This window comes from Entelurus aequoreus, linkage group LG01 (assembly GCF_033978785.1).
Source record: "Entelurus aequoreus isolate RoL-2023_Sb linkage group LG01, RoL_Eaeq_v1.1, whole genome shotgun sequence".
Lineage (NCBI taxonomy): Eukaryota > Metazoa > Chordata > Actinopteri > Syngnathiformes > Syngnathidae > Entelurus > Entelurus aequoreus.
The window spans coordinates 44814804-44835931 of record NC_084731.1 but is presented as its reverse complement, the minus strand read 5'-3'; the positions used below and the strand labels follow the sequence as shown (position 1 = coordinate 44835931).

At 38.8% G+C, this 21128-nt stretch overlaps 2 protein-coding genes across 4 annotated transcripts in view; one reads left to right on the top strand and one right to left on the bottom strand.

Annotated features, from left to right (window-relative positions):
* LOC133652995 (ubiquitin carboxyl-terminal hydrolase BAP1-like) overlaps positions 1-14167 on the bottom strand; it is a 37447-nt gene extending 23280 nt beyond the window's left edge. Inside the window, exons 1-5 of the mRNA XM_062051974.1 lie at positions 13960-14167; positions 13653-13682; positions 13516-13570; positions 7629-7761; positions 6305-6424 (exon numbers count right to left, since the gene is read on the bottom strand). Of these exons, the coding sequence (XP_061907958.1) occupies positions 6305-6424; positions 7629-7761; positions 13516-13570; positions 13653-13682; positions 13960-13996 (375 nt within the window). The 5' untranslated portion in view covers positions 13997-14167. The remainder of the gene's footprint in view (positions 1-6304; positions 6425-7628; positions 7762-13515; positions 13571-13652; positions 13683-13959) is intronic.
* Positions 14168-14910: 743 nt separating this feature from the next.
* Positions 14911-21128, top strand: part of LOC133652976 (helicase ARIP4-like) — a 44649-nt gene continuing 38431 nt past the window's right edge. Inside the window, exons 1-5 of one of the 3 annotated variants that reach the window (XM_062051966.1) lie at positions 14911-15065; positions 15720-15907; positions 16216-16516; positions 19241-19377; positions 19464-19604. In XM_062051966.1, coding sequence (XP_061907950.1) covers positions 15772-15907; positions 16216-16516; positions 19241-19377; positions 19464-19604 — 715 coding nt within the window. In that variant the 5' untranslated portion in view covers positions 14911-15065; positions 15720-15771. Of the gene's footprint in view, positions 15066-15108; positions 15222-15719; positions 15908-16215; positions 16517-19240; positions 19378-19460; positions 19605-21128 lie in introns of those variants that run through there. The other 2 variants (XM_062051951.1, XM_062051957.1) reach the window with 2 other exon arrangements.

Genomic DNA, 21128 nt, shown 5'->3' with positions numbered 1-21128 from the left:
GCAGATGCGCTATCCGACGCTAGCCGCCGACCGCATTGACGATCGGGTGAAGTCCTTCGTCGCTCCATTGATCGCTGGCACGGGTGTTGATGAGCAGATGAGGGCTTGCTGGCGTAGGTGGATAGCTAATGTTTTTAGCATAGCTCTGTGAGGTCCCGTTGCTAAATTAGCTTCAATGGCGTCGTTAGCAACAGCATTGTTAAGCTTCGCCAGGCTGGAAAGCATTAACCGTGTAGTTACAGGTCCATGGTTTAATAGTATTGTTGATTTTCTGTCTATCCTTCCAGTCAGGGGTTTATTTCTTTTGTTTCTATCTGCAGTTAAGCCTGATGCTATCACGTTAGCTCCGTAGCTAAAGTGCTTTGCCGATGTATTGTCGTGTAGATAAAAGTCACTGTGAATGTCCATTTCGCGTTCTCGACTCTCATTTTCAAGAGGATATAGTATCCGAGGTGGTTTAAAATACAAATCCGTGATCCACAATAGAAAAAGGAGAGAGTGTGGAATCCAATGAGCCAGCTTGTACCTAAGTTACGGTCAGAGCGAAAAAAGATGCGTCCTGCACTGCACTATAGTCCTTCACTCTCACGTACCTCATCCACGAATCTTTCATCCTGGCTCAAATTAATGGGGTAATCGTCGCTTTTTCGGTCCGAATCGCTCTCGCTGCTGGTGTAAACAATGGGGGAATGTGAGGAGCCTTTCAACCTGTGACGTCACGCTACTTCCGGTACAGGCAAGGCTTTTTTTATCAGCGACCAAAAGTTGCGAACTTTATCGTCGATGTTCTCTACTAAATCCTTTCAGCAAAAATATGGCAATATCGCGAAATGATCAAGTATGACACATAGAATGGATCTGCTATCCCCGTTTAAATAAAGAAATTTCATTTCAGTAGGCCTTTACAGGTCCCCTAAAGTGTAAAAGTCACTTTTTAATGATGTTCGAACAGTAATATGTTTTGTTTGGGCCTGTTTGTGAGCACTAAACAAACAAATCTTTTTTTTTTTCTTCAGTTTTCAAGTCCAAAAACCTCTTTTCTACTGAACATGATACTACCCCTAATCCTAGTTTATACGCCTATCACTTCATTTAGGACGACTTTGTAAACAGGTTTCTCTACACATCTTACAATAAACTATCAGTCGGGTACAAATATGGGAGCCAAGTCTTACATACTTATCTTATAGCAATAGATTTCATTTACAGCTGCCTTGCACTTAAGATTTTTGCGGTGCTTCCTTGTTAGTTTTTTGGCTGGTAAAATGTATTGTTGTGCAGCATAGGGGCAGCTCCACCCACGTGAATTGTGGAAAGATTTTACATCGCTTTCCCCACAACCCAGAAAGAAGACAAGTATGGTAAGTGAAGGTTCGACGTCCACATTAGAGAGCCCAACTCCAATGTCTTGTGCGATGTAAACACACAACACAGCGTCTGCGTTTTGTTTAGGGAAGAACACACAAAAGCTAATACAAAGAGTAATATCAGAAGTTAATGCATTTAAGAGACGGTTTGACAAAAATAGACTCTTTGTATCTCAGTGAAACTAAAATAATGCTATTCGGTAACAGTGGAAGAGATATTCAAACACAAATACAAATAGACGGAGAAAGAGTAAAGTAAACCACATTTTGGGTGTAATAATAGATGAGAAAATGAACTGTAATCAAATAAACAACATAATGTGGCAAGAAATACATTAATAATGAATAAAGCAAAATATGTTCTGGACCAAAAATCACACCATATGCTCTACTGCTCATCAGTGTTACCATATCTGATTTATTGTGCAGAAATATGGGGAATTAACTACAAAAGTAAACCTATTCACTTACCATGTTACAAAAAAGAAAGATCAGTTAGAATAATACAAAATAAGTGATACATACAGTGATTACAAATACTTTGGAGGCAGCCACCACATTTGACATACATGATTGTTGGTCCAAATCTAATAAAGATTTTGGCAAAATGAGGGTAGTAAGTAATTTTTTTGGTCGTTCTGTGTATTTTTTTACGTTTATTGCGCCGGGTGCGTGTTTAAGTGCCTGATGGTCACTAAACGCTGCAGGAATGTAACAGCAGAGTGCATCAAATATGGCCACAAAATTATACTTTCACGAAATGTAAGCATATTGTACGTTTATGAGCTGGAGTATGTTTAAAACTACATATACCAGGAGACATATTATTTTGGTTTATTTCATCAGAAAAACTAATGAAAACTAACAAAAGAACAGCAGTTGCATGCACCCGGGCACAGCCGCACACATCCTTGGTAGAAGTCATGACGCCTGTTGTTTAGTTGGCCAGACACTTTATACACGACTCTGGGCTCTATAATGCAAAACCAACTTTTCTTACCTATTGGTACCTGCTGTTGTGTATTTGCCTCAAACCGTGGAGACATTGTGGAGATATTTATAAAACAATCTTGCCTTTTTTCATACTTCTGGGAAACGAGCCGTTTAGAATCTGCCCGTTTGGTGACGTTGTTCCCATTGGTGACGTCAGTGGATTATCCATATATAGTATAAATTTACCCAAAGGGCTTTGTGCCGGTCCGCTATTGTAGTCCGCCGCTGTAGTCAATAAGATCCTTTTTTTTTTCCTCTATTCTTTTGTTGTGGGGTAGACTAGTTCGTACATGGACATGCATTCTTCGCTACTGCCATTTCTAATACAAAGTAGCGTATAGTTCTAACCTAATGCGTCAGTAGACTCGCTTTGGAAGTGCTAAAACTACAAAAAATATGGTGGGGAGAATACGCATTCGAAGTGGAGCCACGTAAATAAGACCCCCCACAAAAAAACCCACTGGAAAACAGTCTGTAAAACATAATATATGCAAAACAAATTCAAAATAACCACCATTACCTGTTATGTAGACCACGATGAAGTGTTTTAAATGTAGAAATAAAATATCATTATATGACCCCTTTAAAACATCTCAGATGCACATACCACAGCTAACCTGGGCACCCATTACAATTAGGGATGGGTATCGTTTGCGTTTTCACTAATACTAGCACCAAATCAGTACTTTCAAAAGATTCAAAAGATTTTCCGTGTATGTATCCTACAAATTGTTGTTTTCCCTTTATTTATTTGTTTCTTTTTTCTCTTCACTTAGTTTGGTCATTCACTGTAAATATTGATAAAAAAAAACAAAAAAAAGAAGCAATGTTAAAGCACAACACATTATATAATAAAATAATAAAAGCAGTGAAAAAAACTAAATGAGTAGATTCCTTTAGCACTGGGACAACTTGTTTTTTCGGTTTGGTTGCAACCGTTTTTATCGGCACTGGTGCCATTAGGTCGGTACCCATTTCTAATTATAAACGCATCCCTTCATTGATTTAGTAATATATCAGACATACAATGGCGTGTACTTTACCTTTAAAATCTGTGCACACTTGCACGGATCCGAGGAAACATAATGAATGTTTTTTTAAATGTGTGTTATAAGACACACGCACAAGCATCTACATCTGCACGATAACAAACACACTTAAGTCAATACTTTTATATCCTGTTTTGCGTCATGGCAAATTATGCAAATAACACCAGGGTTTTCCCTTGATTGCCACTGTATATGTGGCGGTGGAGTCGTGTTTAGCGGCGTGGAGGGGGCATGGTCAATATGACATCATCATATATGACATCATGATCATTTTGATTTGCAATGATGCATATATCTTCTTTAAGAAGGCTAAATAACTTATATATAATTAAAAACAAATATGTTATTAGTTATTAATAACCAGTGTTGGGTTAGTTACTGAAAACCAGTAACTAGTTACAGTTACTAGTTACTTTATTTCAAAAGTAACTCAGTTACTAACTCAGTTACTTACACCAAAAAGTAATGCGTTACTGTGAAAAGTAACTATTTAGTTACTTCTTTTTTTAAAGCTCCCATTAATGCCCTATTAGCCTTCATTCAGTATTGTTATTGCACTGGAGAATAATACAATGTGTTGATCAACTTGACATGCATTTGCATCACTGAACTCTGCTAAGCAATGTGGTCTACATACAACACACAAAGACAAAGATATGTTTCAAAGGACCAACTTATTTCAGGCCAGAACAAATTGACAAAACTATTTTAAATAGCTGCAACATAACATACATAAGTAACAAACAGCATAATAACAACATAGCTGTAAACGAAATACGTACTTTAACTTTATTTTTACATACCAAAGCCTAACCAGGCGTTTTTTCTCTCAAGGAATTCTGAAATAAAATCATGTCTGAAGCCCAGAACACTCTACACATTTCCCCAGTTTTAGTTTAGAGATAAGGAAATATTGGCCTGGCCCACTAGGATCCCTCTTTATGTTTGTGAATTTTATTTTTTATACATTTAGAGCGATGTGATAATCAAACACTCTAGAAGTCTAGAAATAAAGAGTATATGAGAGAATTGACACAGTGTGTGTACTATAATTCATAATAACATTGATTTTGATTCAATATTATGTTTTGAGCAATGACAGTTTGAAAGAAAAAAAAACAGCTTTGTTTTATTAGTCAACATTGCAACTTTTTATAAATTACATTTAACCTTTAAGCTTTTTTATTTCACTTTTGTTATGTTTTTGTTTATTTTAATAGTATTTTTAGACAGTGCTGTGGGCCTTTAAAACATTAGCTGTGGGCTGCAAATGGCCTCCGGGGCACACTTTTGACACCCCTGCTATAGATAATAAAAAATTAAATCTGATAAATCCATCTGTAAAAAGCTGAGCTTGGCGACGCATGCGTGTTAACAACTCTCTCGTTCTCTCTGTCTCCGCCCCTCCCTCACGAATGCTGCTGCGCGCACCCCTCCCCGAGTCCCCTCCCTCTTCTTCCCGCACTCAGACACACACACAGCGCGGCAGCTCCTCCGTGTGACACAAGAGATTCAGAAGAACGACACCATGGTGCTGCCACAAAACACACTCAGATCTTCTGTTTCAAGCCAATACTACATAAAAAGTAACGTAAAATAACGCAGTAACGCATCATGTAGTAACGGTAACTGAGTTACTGAATATAAAAAACAATGCGTTAGATTACTAGTTACCGCCGAAACTAACGGCGTTACAGTAACGCGTTACTTTGTAACGCGTTAGTCCCAACACTGTTAATAACATATTTTTCCTATATTATATTGTTTTTCTGTATTTTTCAATATTTGCTGCTCATTGTAAAAGGGAACACAGGCTACACTATATTCTGCCCTCCCTGAATGTTGCAATTTAGTTTGCCAAATATGTAAACAGTTCTTTGATTTAAAGATGAAAAATAACTTCAGGTGGTTTATTGATATTCTCAACTAAAACTAAGCACACTAAGGAAGTATTGTAGGACATATATGCACATACATGTAGGAATCACCATAAATTAATAATATAATTTGAAATGAACTGAAAAAAAGCAATACAATTATACAGGACGAATGTTGGCTCTAATGCCGCTAGCTTAATTCTAACATACAATGGACCAGCTCATTGACAGGCTAACCCAAAATGGTATGGCCAATCGCAGGGCAAGAAAAGACAAGCAATCATTCACACTTTAGTCTCCAATTAACCTATTATGCAAATTTTTGGAATGTGGGAGGAAGCCACAGTACCACAACAAAAACTACACACACACACAAAGGGACAACATGCACATTCCCCACACAGACACATCCAACTGGAGGTTCGAATTAAGACGCAGACAGCGTTAAGTTAGATGTTATTGTCGGTAGTAATGTAAAAAAAAAATACGGGTGGTCTTCACAGGCTTGAAAAAATGCATTAATTAACTTGAAATACCTTTCTCTTCAACTTTCTCTACTTAATTTTAGCGGGTGTCAACTCAATTTTTTTATGATATTTGAGATGTTTTTCAAATGTAATTAGTATGTGAATAACAGACTACAGTATATCCATCGTTTTTAATTTTCCTGAGGGAACTCTCCTGAAGGAATCAATAAAGTACTATCTATCTATTTATCTATTCACATTACCGGTACTTGATTTTTTTTTTTAATGTAAAAAAAAAAGTTTTTCATGTACAATAAAAAAAGAAGGTGTGGCGGCCTATATCTTAAATGATTGTGGCAGTGCACCACAATCATTTACATGTAGGGGGAACCCTGAACATTATGACATCATTGACCGCCACAACTACGAATGCCTCAGATACATTCCAGTCCTGTGGGAAACAGTGCATTATCACAAAGTATGACACTCTGATGACACAAGACACAGTGGGGAAACTATGTACGTTACTGCTTATGTCTAAAAAATGTTACCTCCGGACTGAAGCCTTTTGTGAAAGCTTTCATGCGGCTGAGGGTGTTGCCCAGCTCCACACCGCTGCAGTTCAGAAGCACGCTCAGCAAGGCATGAGTGGCGCATGAATTTGGTATCAGCTAGGGAAGAAGAAAAAAATTAGAACATTCACATATTACACATCACTAAAAGATGCTGTAGCCCAGGGGTCACCAACGCGGTGCCCGCGGGCACCAGGTAGCCCTTAAGGACTAGATGAGTAGCCCGCCGGCCTGTTCTAAAAATAGCTCAAATAGCAGCACTTACCATTGAGCTGCCTCTATTTTTTAAATTTTATTTATTTACTAGCAAGCTGGTCTCGCTTTGCCCGACATTTTTAATTCTAAGAGAGACAAAACTCAAATAGATTTTGAAAATCCAAGAAAATATTTTAAAGACTTGGTCTTCACTTGTTTAAATAAATTCATTATTTTTTTTACTTTGCTTCTTATAACTTTCAGAAAGACAATTTTAGAGAAAAAATACAACCTAAAAAATGATTTTAGGATTTTTAAACACATATACCTTTTTACCTTTTAAATTCCTTCCTTTTCTTTCCTGACAATTTAAATCAATGTTCAAGTAAATTTTTTATTTTTTTATTGTAAAGAATAATAAATACATTTTAATTTAATTCTTCATTTTAGCTTTTTGTTTTTTCGACGAAGAATATTTGTGAAATATTTCTTCAAACGTATTATGATTAAAATTCAAAAAAAATATTCTGGCAAATCTAGAAAATCTGTAGAATAAAATGTAAATCTTATTTCAAAGTCTTTTGAGTTTCTTTTAAAATTTTAGTTCTGGAAAATCTAGAAGAAATAATGATTTGTCTTTGTTAGAAATATAGCTTGGTCCAATTTGTTATATACTCTAACAAAGTGTAGATTGGATTTTAACCTATTTAAAACATGTCATCAAAATTCTAAAATTAATCTTAATCAGGAAAAATTACTAATGATGTTCCATAAATTCTTTTTTTAAGTTTTTCTCTTCTTTTTTTCGGTTGAATTTTGAATTTTAAAGAGTCGAGATTGAAGATAAACTATGTTTAAAAATCTAATTGTCATTTTTTTCGTATTTTTTCCTCTTTTAAACCGTTCAATTAAGTGTAAATATCATTAATTATTAATAATAACATAGAGTTAAAGGTAAATTGAGCAAATTGGCTATTTCTGGCAATTTATTTAAGTGTGTATCAAACTGGTAGCCCTTCGCATTAATCAGTACCCAAGAAGTAGCTCTTGGTTTCAAAACGGTTGGTGACCCCTGCTGTAGCCTTTCAGCAAATATTAGATGCTTTACCTGATGTGCAAAGAACATATCGTTAACTATCTCTTCATCGATGACAGAGGTTTCATCAACCAAAGTGTTAACTTTCCTCCTGGATCGACGCTCCTCAATCCACTTGAACAGGAAGATGAAGCCATAGACTGGGCTGGAAATAAAAATGATGCTATTATATGGGGGGCCGTTAGGGACATTATACAGAATTTCCTCTTAGAAACACTACTGAAATGCTCTCACAAACTGAACAATTATTCTCTCACACACACACTTCTGAAATCCTCTTACACACACTACTAAAATCATCTCATACACTACTAAAAATGTTCGTCTCATACACACTACTAAAAATTTGTGTCTCATACACATTACTGAAATTCTCTCCTACACACTACTGAAATCCTTTCACACACACTACTGAAAACCTTTCACACACAAAACTGAAAACCTTTCACACAAAATACTGAAAGGTTTTTCTCTCATACACACTACTGAAAAGCTTTCACACACACACTGAATTTTTTTCTCTCATACGCACTACTGAAATCCTCTCATACACGCTACTGAAATCCTCTCATACACACTACTAAAATGTTTTGTCTCATACACACTACTGAAATCCTGTCATACACACTACTGAAAACCTTTCACACACACTATTGAAATGTATTTCTCTCATACATATAATATATCGTAAGTAAAATGGTTTAGTGAAGGACCAAGGATGTCTGGAACCTGGCTGCTCATCATTGGTCATCATAAATCGAAAATTAATACCTGCCACCCGGATATGTGCGTACAGATAAAGACTGCCCGCCACCCAAAAATGTTTGTGCCGAATCCGCCGATTAAGATTGCCCGGCAATATGTGCGTGACGCAGGGAGACAAGATTGACTGACAAGATTTCAGGAGTGTGTATGAGAGAATTTCAGTAGTGTGTTAGAGGATTTTAGTAGTGTGCATAAGAGGATTTCAGTAGTGTGTATGAGAGAATTTCAGTAGTGTGTTAGAGGATTTTAGTAGTGTGCATAAGAGGATTTCAGTAGTGTGCATAAGAGGATTTCAGTAGTGTGTGTGAGAGAATTCCAGCAATGTGTATGAGAGCGTTTTAGTAAAGTGTATGAGAGCATTTCAGTAGCGTGTATGAGAGTGTTTCAGTAGTGTGTGTGTGGGAGGAAAAAAAGTTCAGTTGTATGTCTGAGTGTTTCAGTAGTGTGTGTAGAACAAAACAATTCAGTCGTGTGTATAAGAGTGTTTTAGTAGTGTGTGTGAGAGAAAAACATTTCAGTTGTTTATGTGAGAGCATTTCTGTAGTGTATGTAAGAGGTAATTCTGAATAAAGTCCCCAAAAACCCCTCATACAATTGTGCATACTTTTGTATACTTTAAATAAAATGGAATTAATCATATTTAATTAGAAACAGGGATATATAGAGAACAAATGCTATTTCCAAACTATGAAGACTCATTATACATAAATAACAAAATGTTTACACCTTAATAATTATTTGGAATGCCTGAGAAAATGGACATGAAATTGTAGCTCTCTTTGACCACATGGTCATGTATCATGAAGTATATTGTACAACACAGTAAATGTAGCAATCACAGCAAGCTTCTGAGCTGGCTTTGGTGAATGTGATACTTTCTTAGTAAACAACAATGCTGCACACGCGAAGACACATGACGTTCTCACCGAAAGTGGTGTAGCGCAACCAGTATTTTAAAGCGCATGCAGAGGTAGATAAAGCTTCAAGTAAAACTTCAAATTAACCCACTTACATTCTGTGGGGTTAATAAAATACTTTTATAGACACGCACTCGGCAACTATAGAAGACTTTAATTGGAGCATCTACAGTATTATTTCCACTAGAGGTGTCGCAATACAAATTTTTTACTTCTGATACGATACCAATGTTGGAGCTTTAAGTATTGGCCAATATCGATATTAAGCCAATTTGATATCAGCACGAAACATGGTACAAATGCGGACATGCATGATGCAGACATGTTTATTACTGGATACGTTCTAATATGCTTCTGCCTTGAAAACTCTGTATGTGTAAGTAATCTTCAAAGATAATTATTTGATACTTGTTTATATAGACAAATGTAGAATTTTAGACTGCAATATCGTTCAATTAAGGAAACTTATTATGCATGTCTAGCTCAGTGTTTTTCAACCACTGTGCCACGGCACACTAGTGTGCCATGAGATACAGTTGGTGTGCCGTGGGAGATTATCTAATTTCACCTACAAACCCCGTTTCCATATGAGTTGGGAAATTGTGTTGGATGTAAATATAAACGGAATACAATGATTTGCAAATCCTTTTCAACCCATATTCAATTGAATGCACTACAAAGACAAGATATTTGATGTTCAAACTCATAAACTAGAATTTTTTTTTTTGCAAATAATAATTAACTTAGAATTTCATGGCTGCAACACGTGCCAAAGTAGTTAGGAAAGGGCGTGTTCACCACTGTGTTACATAGCCTTTCCTTTTAACAACACTCAGTAAATGTTTGGGAACTGAGGAGACCAATTTTTGAAGCTTTTCAGATGGAATTCTTTCCCATTCTTGCTTGATGTACAGCTTAAGTTGTTCAACAGTCCGGGGGTCTCCGTTGTGGTATTTTAGGCTTCATAATGCATCACACATTTTCAATGGGAGACAGGTCTGGACTACAGGCAGGCCAGTCTAGTACCCGCACTCTTTTACTATTAAGCCACGTTGATGTAACACGTGGCTTGGCATTGTCTTGCTGAAATAAGCAGGGGCGTCCATGGTAACGTTGCTTGGATGGCAACATATGTTGCTCCAAAACCTGTATGTACCTTTTAGCATTAATGACGCCTTCACAGATGTGTAAGTTACCCATGTCTTGGGCACTAATACACCCCCATACCATCACAGATGCTGGCTTTTCAACTTTGCGCCTATAACAATCCGAATGGTTCTTTTCCTCTTTGGTCCGGAGGACACGACGTCCACAGTTTCCAAAAACAATTTGAAACGTGGACTCGTCAGACCACAGAACACTTTTCCACTTTGTATCAGTCCATCTTAGATGAGCTCAGGCCCAGCGAAGCCGACGGCGTTTCTGGGTGTTGTTGATAAACGGTTTTCGCCTTGCATAGGAGAGTTTTAACTTGCACTTACAGATGTAGCGACCAACTGTAGTTACTGACAGTGGGTTTCTGAAGTGTTCCTGAGCCCATTTGGTGATATCCTTTACACACTGATGTCGCTTGTTGATGCAGTACAGCCTGAGGGATCGAAGGTCACAGGCTTAGCTGCTTACATGCAGTGATTTCTCCAGATGCTCTGAACCCTTTGATGATATTATGGACCGTATATGGTGAAATCCCTAAATTCCTTGCAATAGCTGGTTGAGAAAGGTTTTTCTTAAACTGTTCAACAATTTGCTCACGCATTTGTTGACAAAGTGGTGACCCTCACCCCATCCTTGTTTGTGAATGACTGAGCATTTCATGGAATCTACTTTTATACCCAATCATGGCACCCACCTGTTCCCAATTTGTCTGTTCACCTGTGGGATGTTCCAAATAAGTGTTTGATGAGCATTCCTCAACTTTCTCAGTATTTATTGCCACCTTTCCCAACTTCTTTGTCACGTGTTGCTGGCATCAAATTCTAAAGTTAATGATTATTTGCCAAAAAAAAATGTTTATCAGTTTGAACATCAAATATGTTGTCTTTGTAGCATATTCAATTGAATATGGGTTGAAAAGGATTTGCAAATCATTGTATTCCGTTTGTATTTACATCTAACACAATTTCCCAACTCATATGGAAACGGGGTTTTTATTTGGGCTAAAAATATTTTTTGCAAACCAGTAATTATAGTCTGCAGATGATGTGTTGTCGTTGAGTGTCGGTGCTGTCTAGAGCTCGGCAGAATAACCGTGTTATACTCTTCCGTATCAGTAGGTGGCAGCCGATAGCTAATTGCTTTGTAGATGTCGGGAACAGCGGTAGGCAGCGTGGAGGTAAAAAGGTGTCTAATGCTTAAACCAAAAACAAACAAAAGGTGAGTGCTCCTAAGAAAAGGCATTGAAGCTTAGGGAAGACTATGCAGAACGAAACTAAAACCTAACTGGCTACAAAGTAAACAAAAACAGAATGTTAGACGACAGCAAAAACTTACTGTGGAGCAAAGACGGCGTCTACAATGTACATCTGAACATGACATGACAATGAACAATGTTCCCACAAAGAACGATAAAAACAACTGAAATATTCTTAAATGCTAAAACAAAGTAGATGCGGGAAATATCGCTCAAAGGAAGACATGAAACTGCTACAGGAAAATACCAAAAAAAGAGAAAAAGCCACCAAAATAGGAGCGCAAGACCAAAACTAAAACACTACACACAGGAAAACAGCAAAAAAACTCCAAATACAAATGGTGTGGTGTGACAGATCGTGACAGTACACCTACTTTTAGACAAGAGCTATATTGATGCAAGATTGGTTATGGTTTAAAGTCATACCCAACAATTGCGACAACAACTTTTTACTGTCAACTAAGTTTCGTTTTTTTAATGATTTCTGCTGGCGGTGTGCCTCCAGATTTTTCTACGCAAAAAATGTGCCTTGGCTCAAAAAAGGTTGAAAAACACTGGTCTAGCTAATGTGTTATTGTGTGCTTAGCTGGTGTGTAGCTTCTAGCTCCGAGAAGCCTGTAGTCTACCATGTTTACCTTTTGTAAATTGCCTAAAAGACAAGAAAATACCAATCTTCGGACATTTAGATGTTAACTGACTGTCCCGTGACTGCGTGGGTTCCCTCCGGGTACTCCGGCTTCCTCCCACCTCCAAAGACATGCACCTGGGGATAGGTTGATTGGCAACACTAAATTGGCCCTAGTGTGTGAATGTGAGTGTGAATGTTGTCTGTCTATCTGTGTTGGCCCTGTGATGAGGTGGCGACTTGTCCGAGGTGTACCACACACAGTAACTAGGGCCCCGCGGCCCAAGGCAAACGTGGCAGGGGATCTCGGAGCTGCAGTGGTCCCCAGAGGTGTGATGCGCAGGCCCACATTGTGTACACGCCCTGGCATCACCCAACCACTGCCCTGCTGCCTTGTGGGTTAGTCTGGGAAGACAAAAGGCTAGGGGAGCACACCCTGAGAGAAAAGCAAGTGCTGGTAGGCGCACCATAGGCGGTCCTCCGACAGACCGGAGCTCCGGCAGCCTCCTGCAGCTGTGAGGAGGTGCCGGTCATCCTGGGTTTCCCTTTCCACCGGATACAGCTCCCCACAGTGAAGAAGTGACGTTTGAGTCTGCGCATCTCCCTAGTCGAAAAAGACCTCAACAGCAGAATGGGCAGATGATGGTTGCATAGAAGCTCCACAACGGTCACGAAGGCGGAAGAAAGCTGCAGCAAAGATGGGCCCCCAACTGCCTTGGTCTCCATGCCATTGGACCCTGGCCTTCTCTTTGCCAAGGACAGTGTGGTGGCTGTCTGTGCACCAGTCTCCCCACTTTAAAAGTTTCCACGCACAGGCGTTCTCCTGAAGGCAATACCACCAACAGGAGGACAATCATACTCGTTTCGAGTGATTGCCGACGACGACCCCGCCTTTCGCCCGAAGCAGCTGAGATAGGCTCCAGCACCCCCTCGCGACCCCGAACGGGACAAGCGGTAGCAAATGGATGGATGGATGGATGGCTGTCCAGCTTTGAACAAGTAAACACGCGGCAGGACTGCTTGTGTCTGAGCTCAAATCAATATGAACCGATATTTGTTGGGGGGTTTTGCTGGTATTGCACCACTATCACCCTATTTTTTACGTTCCTTTGGACATAAATCCCACCTGTCAGAAAGTTTTCAACTATTGCAAATTTTTCTCAGCAGATGTGTTAGCAGTACCTTTGACACTTGCTTTGAAGGTCGTATATTTCTTCCACCTGCACACCTTTGATACCTGCAAGAAATAATGTTTTACCTTTGCAAGAACAGGCGCCAATTGTGCCTATTCTCATAAGGTACAAAAAATAACTACTCACCAAAATCTTCAACCAGCAAAGAGAACAATCCTGTAAACGGGTGTAATAAAATAGATAGCAATATTTTATTACGGTTGAGGTAGCATAAAATCAGTTGTATTCATATTTATATTTTAATAGAAGACAATGTCGCATTGTGAATGTGCATGATCCATAGCACGTCAAAGAAAGGTAGCAGATATGCATTCTTAAGAACAAAATTATTTGCGCAATGATTTGGTCTTGATTAACGGTTGTTGTTATGGGACAGAGTTTAAATTGACGTGTGTACTAATATCTGATAAAACAATATCGAAAAAAATCTTACCTGGGTCGCTCTCTAGCTCCAGCCACCCTTTGTTCATTTTTGATTTTTCACACACACAACTAACATTTAGGATGTTTTCTTGCCCATGTCCACACACTAAGTAGAAGTAGTATTCTTACACGGATCATCCATTGACGAAACAACTGAGAGGAGCAGAAGATAAACACAAAAGACGAGAATTGGACGCCTACAATTTACGTCATCAGACATCGACGGGTGGCCTCAAACAAAAACATATTTACTTACATCTTTATGGAGTCCGAAGAGACGAAAACGACGTAATATAAACACTGGCACTGTTTATGGTAAATCTGCGTTTAATTTGATGTGTATATCAACAATAAAACAAATTAATCAGGAAATGTTTTTCTTTAGTGGGATTCCTGCACCCGGAACATTAGTTGTTTTTAATTTTATTGAACAACAACATACATTTATAATTCACAAAAAAGTCAAGGCACTTTCAACTCCAAGGAAAGCAAACAAAAGCAAATACAGATAGAGTATTAAATATTAATAAATAATAATAATAAAAAATATGGAAGAAAAAATAACAAAAACAAAAAAGACAAAAAGGGCTAACTAAATCACTTTAAATGTTTTTAAAAAATATAACAATTTAAGGGCTTGTGTACTCTTAATCATTCTACACCCGGAACATTAATTATTTTTTAATTTATTTTTAATTTTTTTATTGAACAACAAACATACATTTATAATTCACACAAAAGTCAATGCACTTTCAACATAAAGGGAAAAAAACAAAAGCAAATACAAATAGAGTATTAAATATTAATACATAATAATAATACAAAATATGAAAAAAGGAAAAAAAGACAAAATACAAAAAGGGCTAACTAAATCACTTTAAATGTTTTTAACCAAAAAAATAAATTTAAGAGCTTTTGTACTCTCAATCATTCTACACCCGGAACATTAGTTTGCATACAACAATCGGAGGAAGGTATTTACTGTAACACTGGAAACATTTGGAACTAAGAGACGATTATCTGTTTTATATTCATAGTCACCGTAATTATCGACTACTTGGCCGCAGTGTGTGTTCACATTGGTGCTTTGAACAGTGGGACGCATACGAACACACGGTATGTTGCTAAAATGTTGAAATAGGACCGCAATACTCGGCGCGTCTGGATAGCAGAGAACGTTAGCATAAATGTCATTTTGGACCAACGTTAGCTGCAGAGCGTAACACACACGCGATGATTGTTATCTTTCTGTCATAACGAACAAAGAAAACGGTGGGTGAAGGAACGCTGTTTATCTGTCACAGTCCAGGGTAGATTGTTTACAGTAACTGCTTAAATAAAACACGATTCATTTGGAGGATTGAAAGGGACAAGCGGTAGAAAATGGATGGCGGTTATGTTTGTGTTTTGTAGCAAGCTAGCATGTTGTCTGATGCTTATGAGACCGAGAAACAATAGTAGTTAGACGATACGAGCTTGCGGGATGTTTGTTTCTTTTAATCAACTGTTATTAAAAGCATTGTCAGTTGCATATGCTGGGGATCGGTTTAAATGCATAATCTATTCAAACACAATCCTTAAAGATAAAATGTTTCAGAACTCAGCAATTCATTCATGATGATCTTAGTCGTGCAATATGAATTTTAACTTATTTACAATACAAAAACTATGAGAACACTCAATTCCTTCTTCCTTTGGTGGTAATGTTTCATAGATGAGCGGGCAGCCATTCTCTTCGATCAATTGACATTTTATTGTTGTCATTTTTAGGACAGCCGATGAAGGTGTGCAGGTAATACTTCAAAAAGCCCCGTAAGACGCCATGTCTGAAGAGGCCTTTTCAGAGAGTGACCTGGAGCCAAGCCTCAACAGCGATGAGGAAAACGATGAAGAGGAGGAGGACAATAAAGACACGGAGGAGGATGAGGATGAAAACTGTGGCGATGATGAGGATGATGGTGAGTGTTTCTCACTCTTATGTTCTCTGGGGTTGCATGAATGGAAGCCGAGAGTGTGGCCTGCTCAATTGTACTTCAAAGTTTGGCACATTATAGGTTGGGCCCTCCCATACTTGCTGAAAAAAATGATTTTAGTATATTTTCTGCTTTCGTTGTTGGAGCTTAAAATCCAGGTTGCCTTTAAACATACCTCGAGTTGTCTGTAGCAGGTTTGAAAAATATTTGTCAAGTTGCTGGCCACAAATTTTCTCTCAGGCACTGTGATAATGACTAACAGGAAACTAAAATGGTGTTTCCTCTCTCAAAAGACCAACCCGGCAGTGCTCAGAGCTGGCATGAAAAAGCTCAAGAAAGCCGGGACTCCGCTTCATCGACCTCTGGAGAGCCTTCCTCTGAGCCCTCGTCGGGCACCGCATCCCAGCCGTCCTCTAGGGCTCCCTCGAGGCCGGCCTCCCGGTCGCAGCTTCCAGCCAGCCCTGGCAAATCCAGCCAGAGCAAACCACCTTCCAGGAAGTCAAAGAAGCACAAAGTTTCCAAATCAACCAAATCCTCCAAGCCTCCAAAACACTCCAAACCTTCCATGCCTGTAAACATGAGGAAAAATATCAGGTGGGTGTAACTTTAAAAAAAAAAAAAAAAAAATCCAATTAAATGCATGCAATAGCCTTTGCTGCCCGTTGAGAAGAGCAAACCTTGCTTTCATGTCAGTTGCCAAAAGTCTCTTATAGGGCTGGTCCGATTAAACGATATCAATATATATATCGCGATAGACACAATCGATATAAACATTAAATACGTTCGATAAAACATTCAATATATATTTATATTTTTTAGTCAGAAGAAAACAGAAATTATGAAGCAAGATTCTTTGCATGAAGTCACTTGCACTCTGGGAACTTAGAAAACTGGAAACCTGAAGTGTCAAAGCAATGGAAGGGACAGGCTAACAGACAATCATGTAACAGTATCAACTACCGAGATTGGTTGCGCCGTCTTTCCGTCTCTCTGTGGCAGTGTCAATTCTCTGCATGGAGTGAGTACAGAAACTGTGATTCCTGATATATCAACTCAATAATAGAAACTTGTCTTTAGTTTTTTTTGTTTGAATGCAGATGGTGCGGAAACATCCTGACAATTCCAATTTGTCGGTTTAATGAGTAGCTTTCAAACTACTTTTTGTAGTGTTCAGTAGTGTATACCAGGAGTGTCAAACTCATTTTAGCTCAGGGGCCGCATGGAGGAAAATCTGTGCAAACGCGGCCGGACTATTAAAAACATGGCATTAAAACAAAAAAATAAACACGACTTCAGAATGTTTCCTTTGTCTTACTTTGGCCAAAATTAGAACAAACACATTCTGATAATATTACAATAAAAATATAGAAAAAAGCGGTAAAGTTTAGATCCATTAAGGAAAGAAGAAAGTGAATGAATGTTTATAACTGAATACATTTACATATGCATAAAAATGTGTTTTCTTTTGTAATATTTTTTAAATGAATTAAGTAAGGTTTATGACAACTTTTTTCCAAAACACAATATAGAATGTGAGATATAACAGGATAATTTATCATTGGTTTTCAAAACGGTTACAAAAAAGTGGGACCCCAAAGATTTATTGTGGGGCCCCATTTTTATGACATAATGGGGTCCCTGGTGGAGTATTGGTACAGCAGCAGGCGGCTGTGGCCTGCGGGCTGGTTCTAATACTAATCAAATATCATCCCGGAGGCCATAGATCATTCATTCGCGGGCTGGATCTGGCTCGCGGGCCTTGACTTTGACACATACTGCCATCTATTGTCTCAAAACTGAAACTAACTTCAAAGCGACTGCATTTATTGTACCACTTTAGCTGCGCTCATTCAACCTGGCTACCAGACACCTTCTCCACTGATAAATAGCACCCTTGGTAAGTTGGAAATTGCATTACTGTATTTATTGGCAGGCTTAAATAAATAATAAAAAATCAATAATTATCTTATCAATTATTATTTAAAAAAAACTATTTTGTGATACAGTTTTCAGCCACATCGCCCAGCCCTTGTCTTTTCACTAGATGTGTTGCTTCTTTTGAAAAACAACATCTAGAGGGGTCTGATTACTTACTAAAAATAGCAACAAAGTCTCTAAGTTGGTAACACTGATCCCTGCTGCTCCGTTTTATTTTAATTTTCTGGCAGATATGGTGCGTTTATGATGGGTTTTTAGCGAGGGCGACCAAACATGTAGCGCCATAGGTTGCTGGTGACCGGGAGAGTGAGGAAGAAGTGTTGGCCATCATGCTAACTAACGACAGTACAGCATTAGTCTTTAAGTAATTAAAATTGCCATCATTGAGAAAGTAAATTGCATTTCTTTAGTACTACTGCACACTTAATAAGACAAAAGTACATGACAACACAACCTGTCACAATCACCACATCATAATGATGATGACTTATAACTGACTGTGGTAGACCATTTAACACTTTGACTATTAATGATAATCATTGAATATCTTATTTATTAATTCATTATTAATGTCGTGTAAAAATAATCTGCCCTTTTGTAGAAATTGATAACTCCGACACTCAATCAAAATGGAGCATTTCTGACACAGCTTTTATACTACATCTCTATCTGTTGTGCAGAGCTGTCTGTCTTCCATTAAGAATTTTCATAGTCAAGTCTAATTCGTTAGATCTTGTACCTAGTCAATGATCAGTCAGACATTTTTTTTTATGACAGCATATATGCTAGTAAGAGCACAGCTAATGGGGATTACACCTGAAAAAGGCTAGAAAACCTTCAGTTAGACCAATAAACCTGGCAGAGATTGAATAGTTTAGTGAGGTCCTCAAGGTTTCCGTAGATTTAACAATCGCAAAGACCATTACCGTTGCCAGAGGGGAACAGTGATGGAGGCTTGCTGCCTACGCAAACTGGTGAAAGCTACACGCCGGTCCAATTTTCTGCGAGTACCACCAGGGCAGACTGGGGGGTCCGGTGGGTTCTGTAGCCCAGCGTGCTGTGTTTCCGGCAAGGAATTTGGGTCTGGCAGCAGCGAGTCCCGACGGGCCCCGCGTCCCCGGTCTCGAAGCATTCTTAACACAACTGCCGTATGCGAGGGCCCTCTGGTACTCAACTCGCCTGCCTCCAACGAAGGGAGGAGGAGGGTTCGGCGTTCGACGATTCGACTGTGAGGTTCATAGTCGAATCAGACTCCTCTGAATCGAATAATCGGCTATTCTCAGACACCCCTAAAATTGGGCATATGTTCTTACTGTTTTGACCGAAAGTGCACATTTGTTACAATTTTGTTTGCCACTAACTTGACTTTTGTATTCACAGGAAGGTGCTGAAAGATGACCAGCTGGAGGCTGGAACCAAAGCTGCTCAACAAGAGGAGATGGAGAGGCGCAAGCGTCTGGAGCAGCAGAGAAAAGACTTCCCGACGCCAGCGCCAACTTTACCAGATTCCCAATTAGGTTCATGGTCACTTTACCTTTATCAAATATCTGTGCGGGGTCAGGACTTGGACTTACATCTCTGATTTCCGTCTTTCCAACAGTAGACCCTGCTTCCATTTTAGAAGCGGTGTCCCAACTGGTCCCCGACCTCCTGGGCAAGGACGATGTGATCTGCCTGGACAGCAGCGGCGATGAAGATGAAAACATGGAATCTAATCTACCAGATTTAGATGCTATTCAAGATGGTAATATACTGTATATAATAACTCTGTGAGCATGTTTTCACTGTATTTCCTATAATTGTGGTTGCCACTCTAATAGACGACTTTCCCCAATTAATCCACCCGTCCCGCTAATGCAGACATGGGCAAAATACGGTCCGTTAAGATTTTCAATCCGTTTGCAAATCGTTTTTTTAGACCTTTGACATTGAAGCTCTAGCTGCCATTATGATGTGCAGTTGTGTTTTCAAATTACAGTAAGTCTTGAACTGTAAAAAGTATTTCAATGGTTGGAATCTGCGCTTCTGAGTGATTCACGGGTTATTACGGTAATTTATGTCGCAGCAGCTCCAAGAAGTATAGGCGGGGTTTGTTTCCAGATCTGCCAGCCATCCGCGGAAGCAAATTTTAAGAACAAAGTTCTGCTGAAAAGAGGTATTATAGTAGATTGTAGGTGTTGTTACCCATGTTTGTTGCCTTTTTGTTGCGTTTTGCTTGATTGTAAAATATTTCAATCGAGGAGATCGTCTGAGTATGTTCATAATAATAGCAGTGTGTTTAAAAAGGCGAGTAAACCTTAAAATTATTCATATAAATTGTATTTTAAAGGCCTACTGAAATGAATTTTTTTTATTTAAACGGGGATAGCAGATCCATTCTATGTGTCATACTTGATCATTTCGCGATATTGCCATATTTTTGCTGAAAGGATTTAGTATAGAACAACGACGATAAAGTTCGCAACTTTTGGTCTCTGATAAAAAAAAGCCTTGCCCCTACCAGAAGTAGCGTGACGACACCAGAGGAAGGACTGCTCATATGTTCCTATTGTTTACACCAGCAGCGAGAGAGATTCGGACTGAGAAAGCGACGATTACCCCATTAATTTGAGCGAGGATGAAAGATTCGTGGATGAGGAACGTTAGAGTGAAGGACTAGAATGCAGTGCAAGACATATCTTTTTTCGCTCTGACCGTAACTTAGGTACAATCTGGCTCATTGGATTCCACACTCTCTCCTTTTTCTATTGTGGATCACTGATTTGTATTTTAAACCACCTCGGATACTATATCCTGTTGAAAATGAGAGTCGAGAACGCGAAATGGACATTCACAGTGACTTTTCTCCACGACAATACATCGACGAAACACTTTAGCTACGGAGCTAACGTGATAGCATCGTGCTTAACTGCATATAGAAACAAAATAAATAAATCCCTGACTGGAAGGATAGACAGAAGATCAACAATACTATTAAACCAGGGACATGTAAATACACGGTTAATGCTTTCCAGCTTGGCGAAGCTTAAAAATGCTGTTGCTAACGACGCCATTGAAGCTAACTTCGTAACGGGACCTCACAGAGCTATGATAAAAACATTAGCGCTCCACCTACGCCAGCCAGCCCTCATCTGCTCATCAACACCCGTGCTTCCCTGCGTTCCAGCGATCAACGGAAGGACGAAGAACTTCACCACGATCATCCGTGCGGTCGGTGGCTAGCGTAGGCTAGCGCGTCTGCTATCCGAGTCAAAGTCTTCCTGGTTGT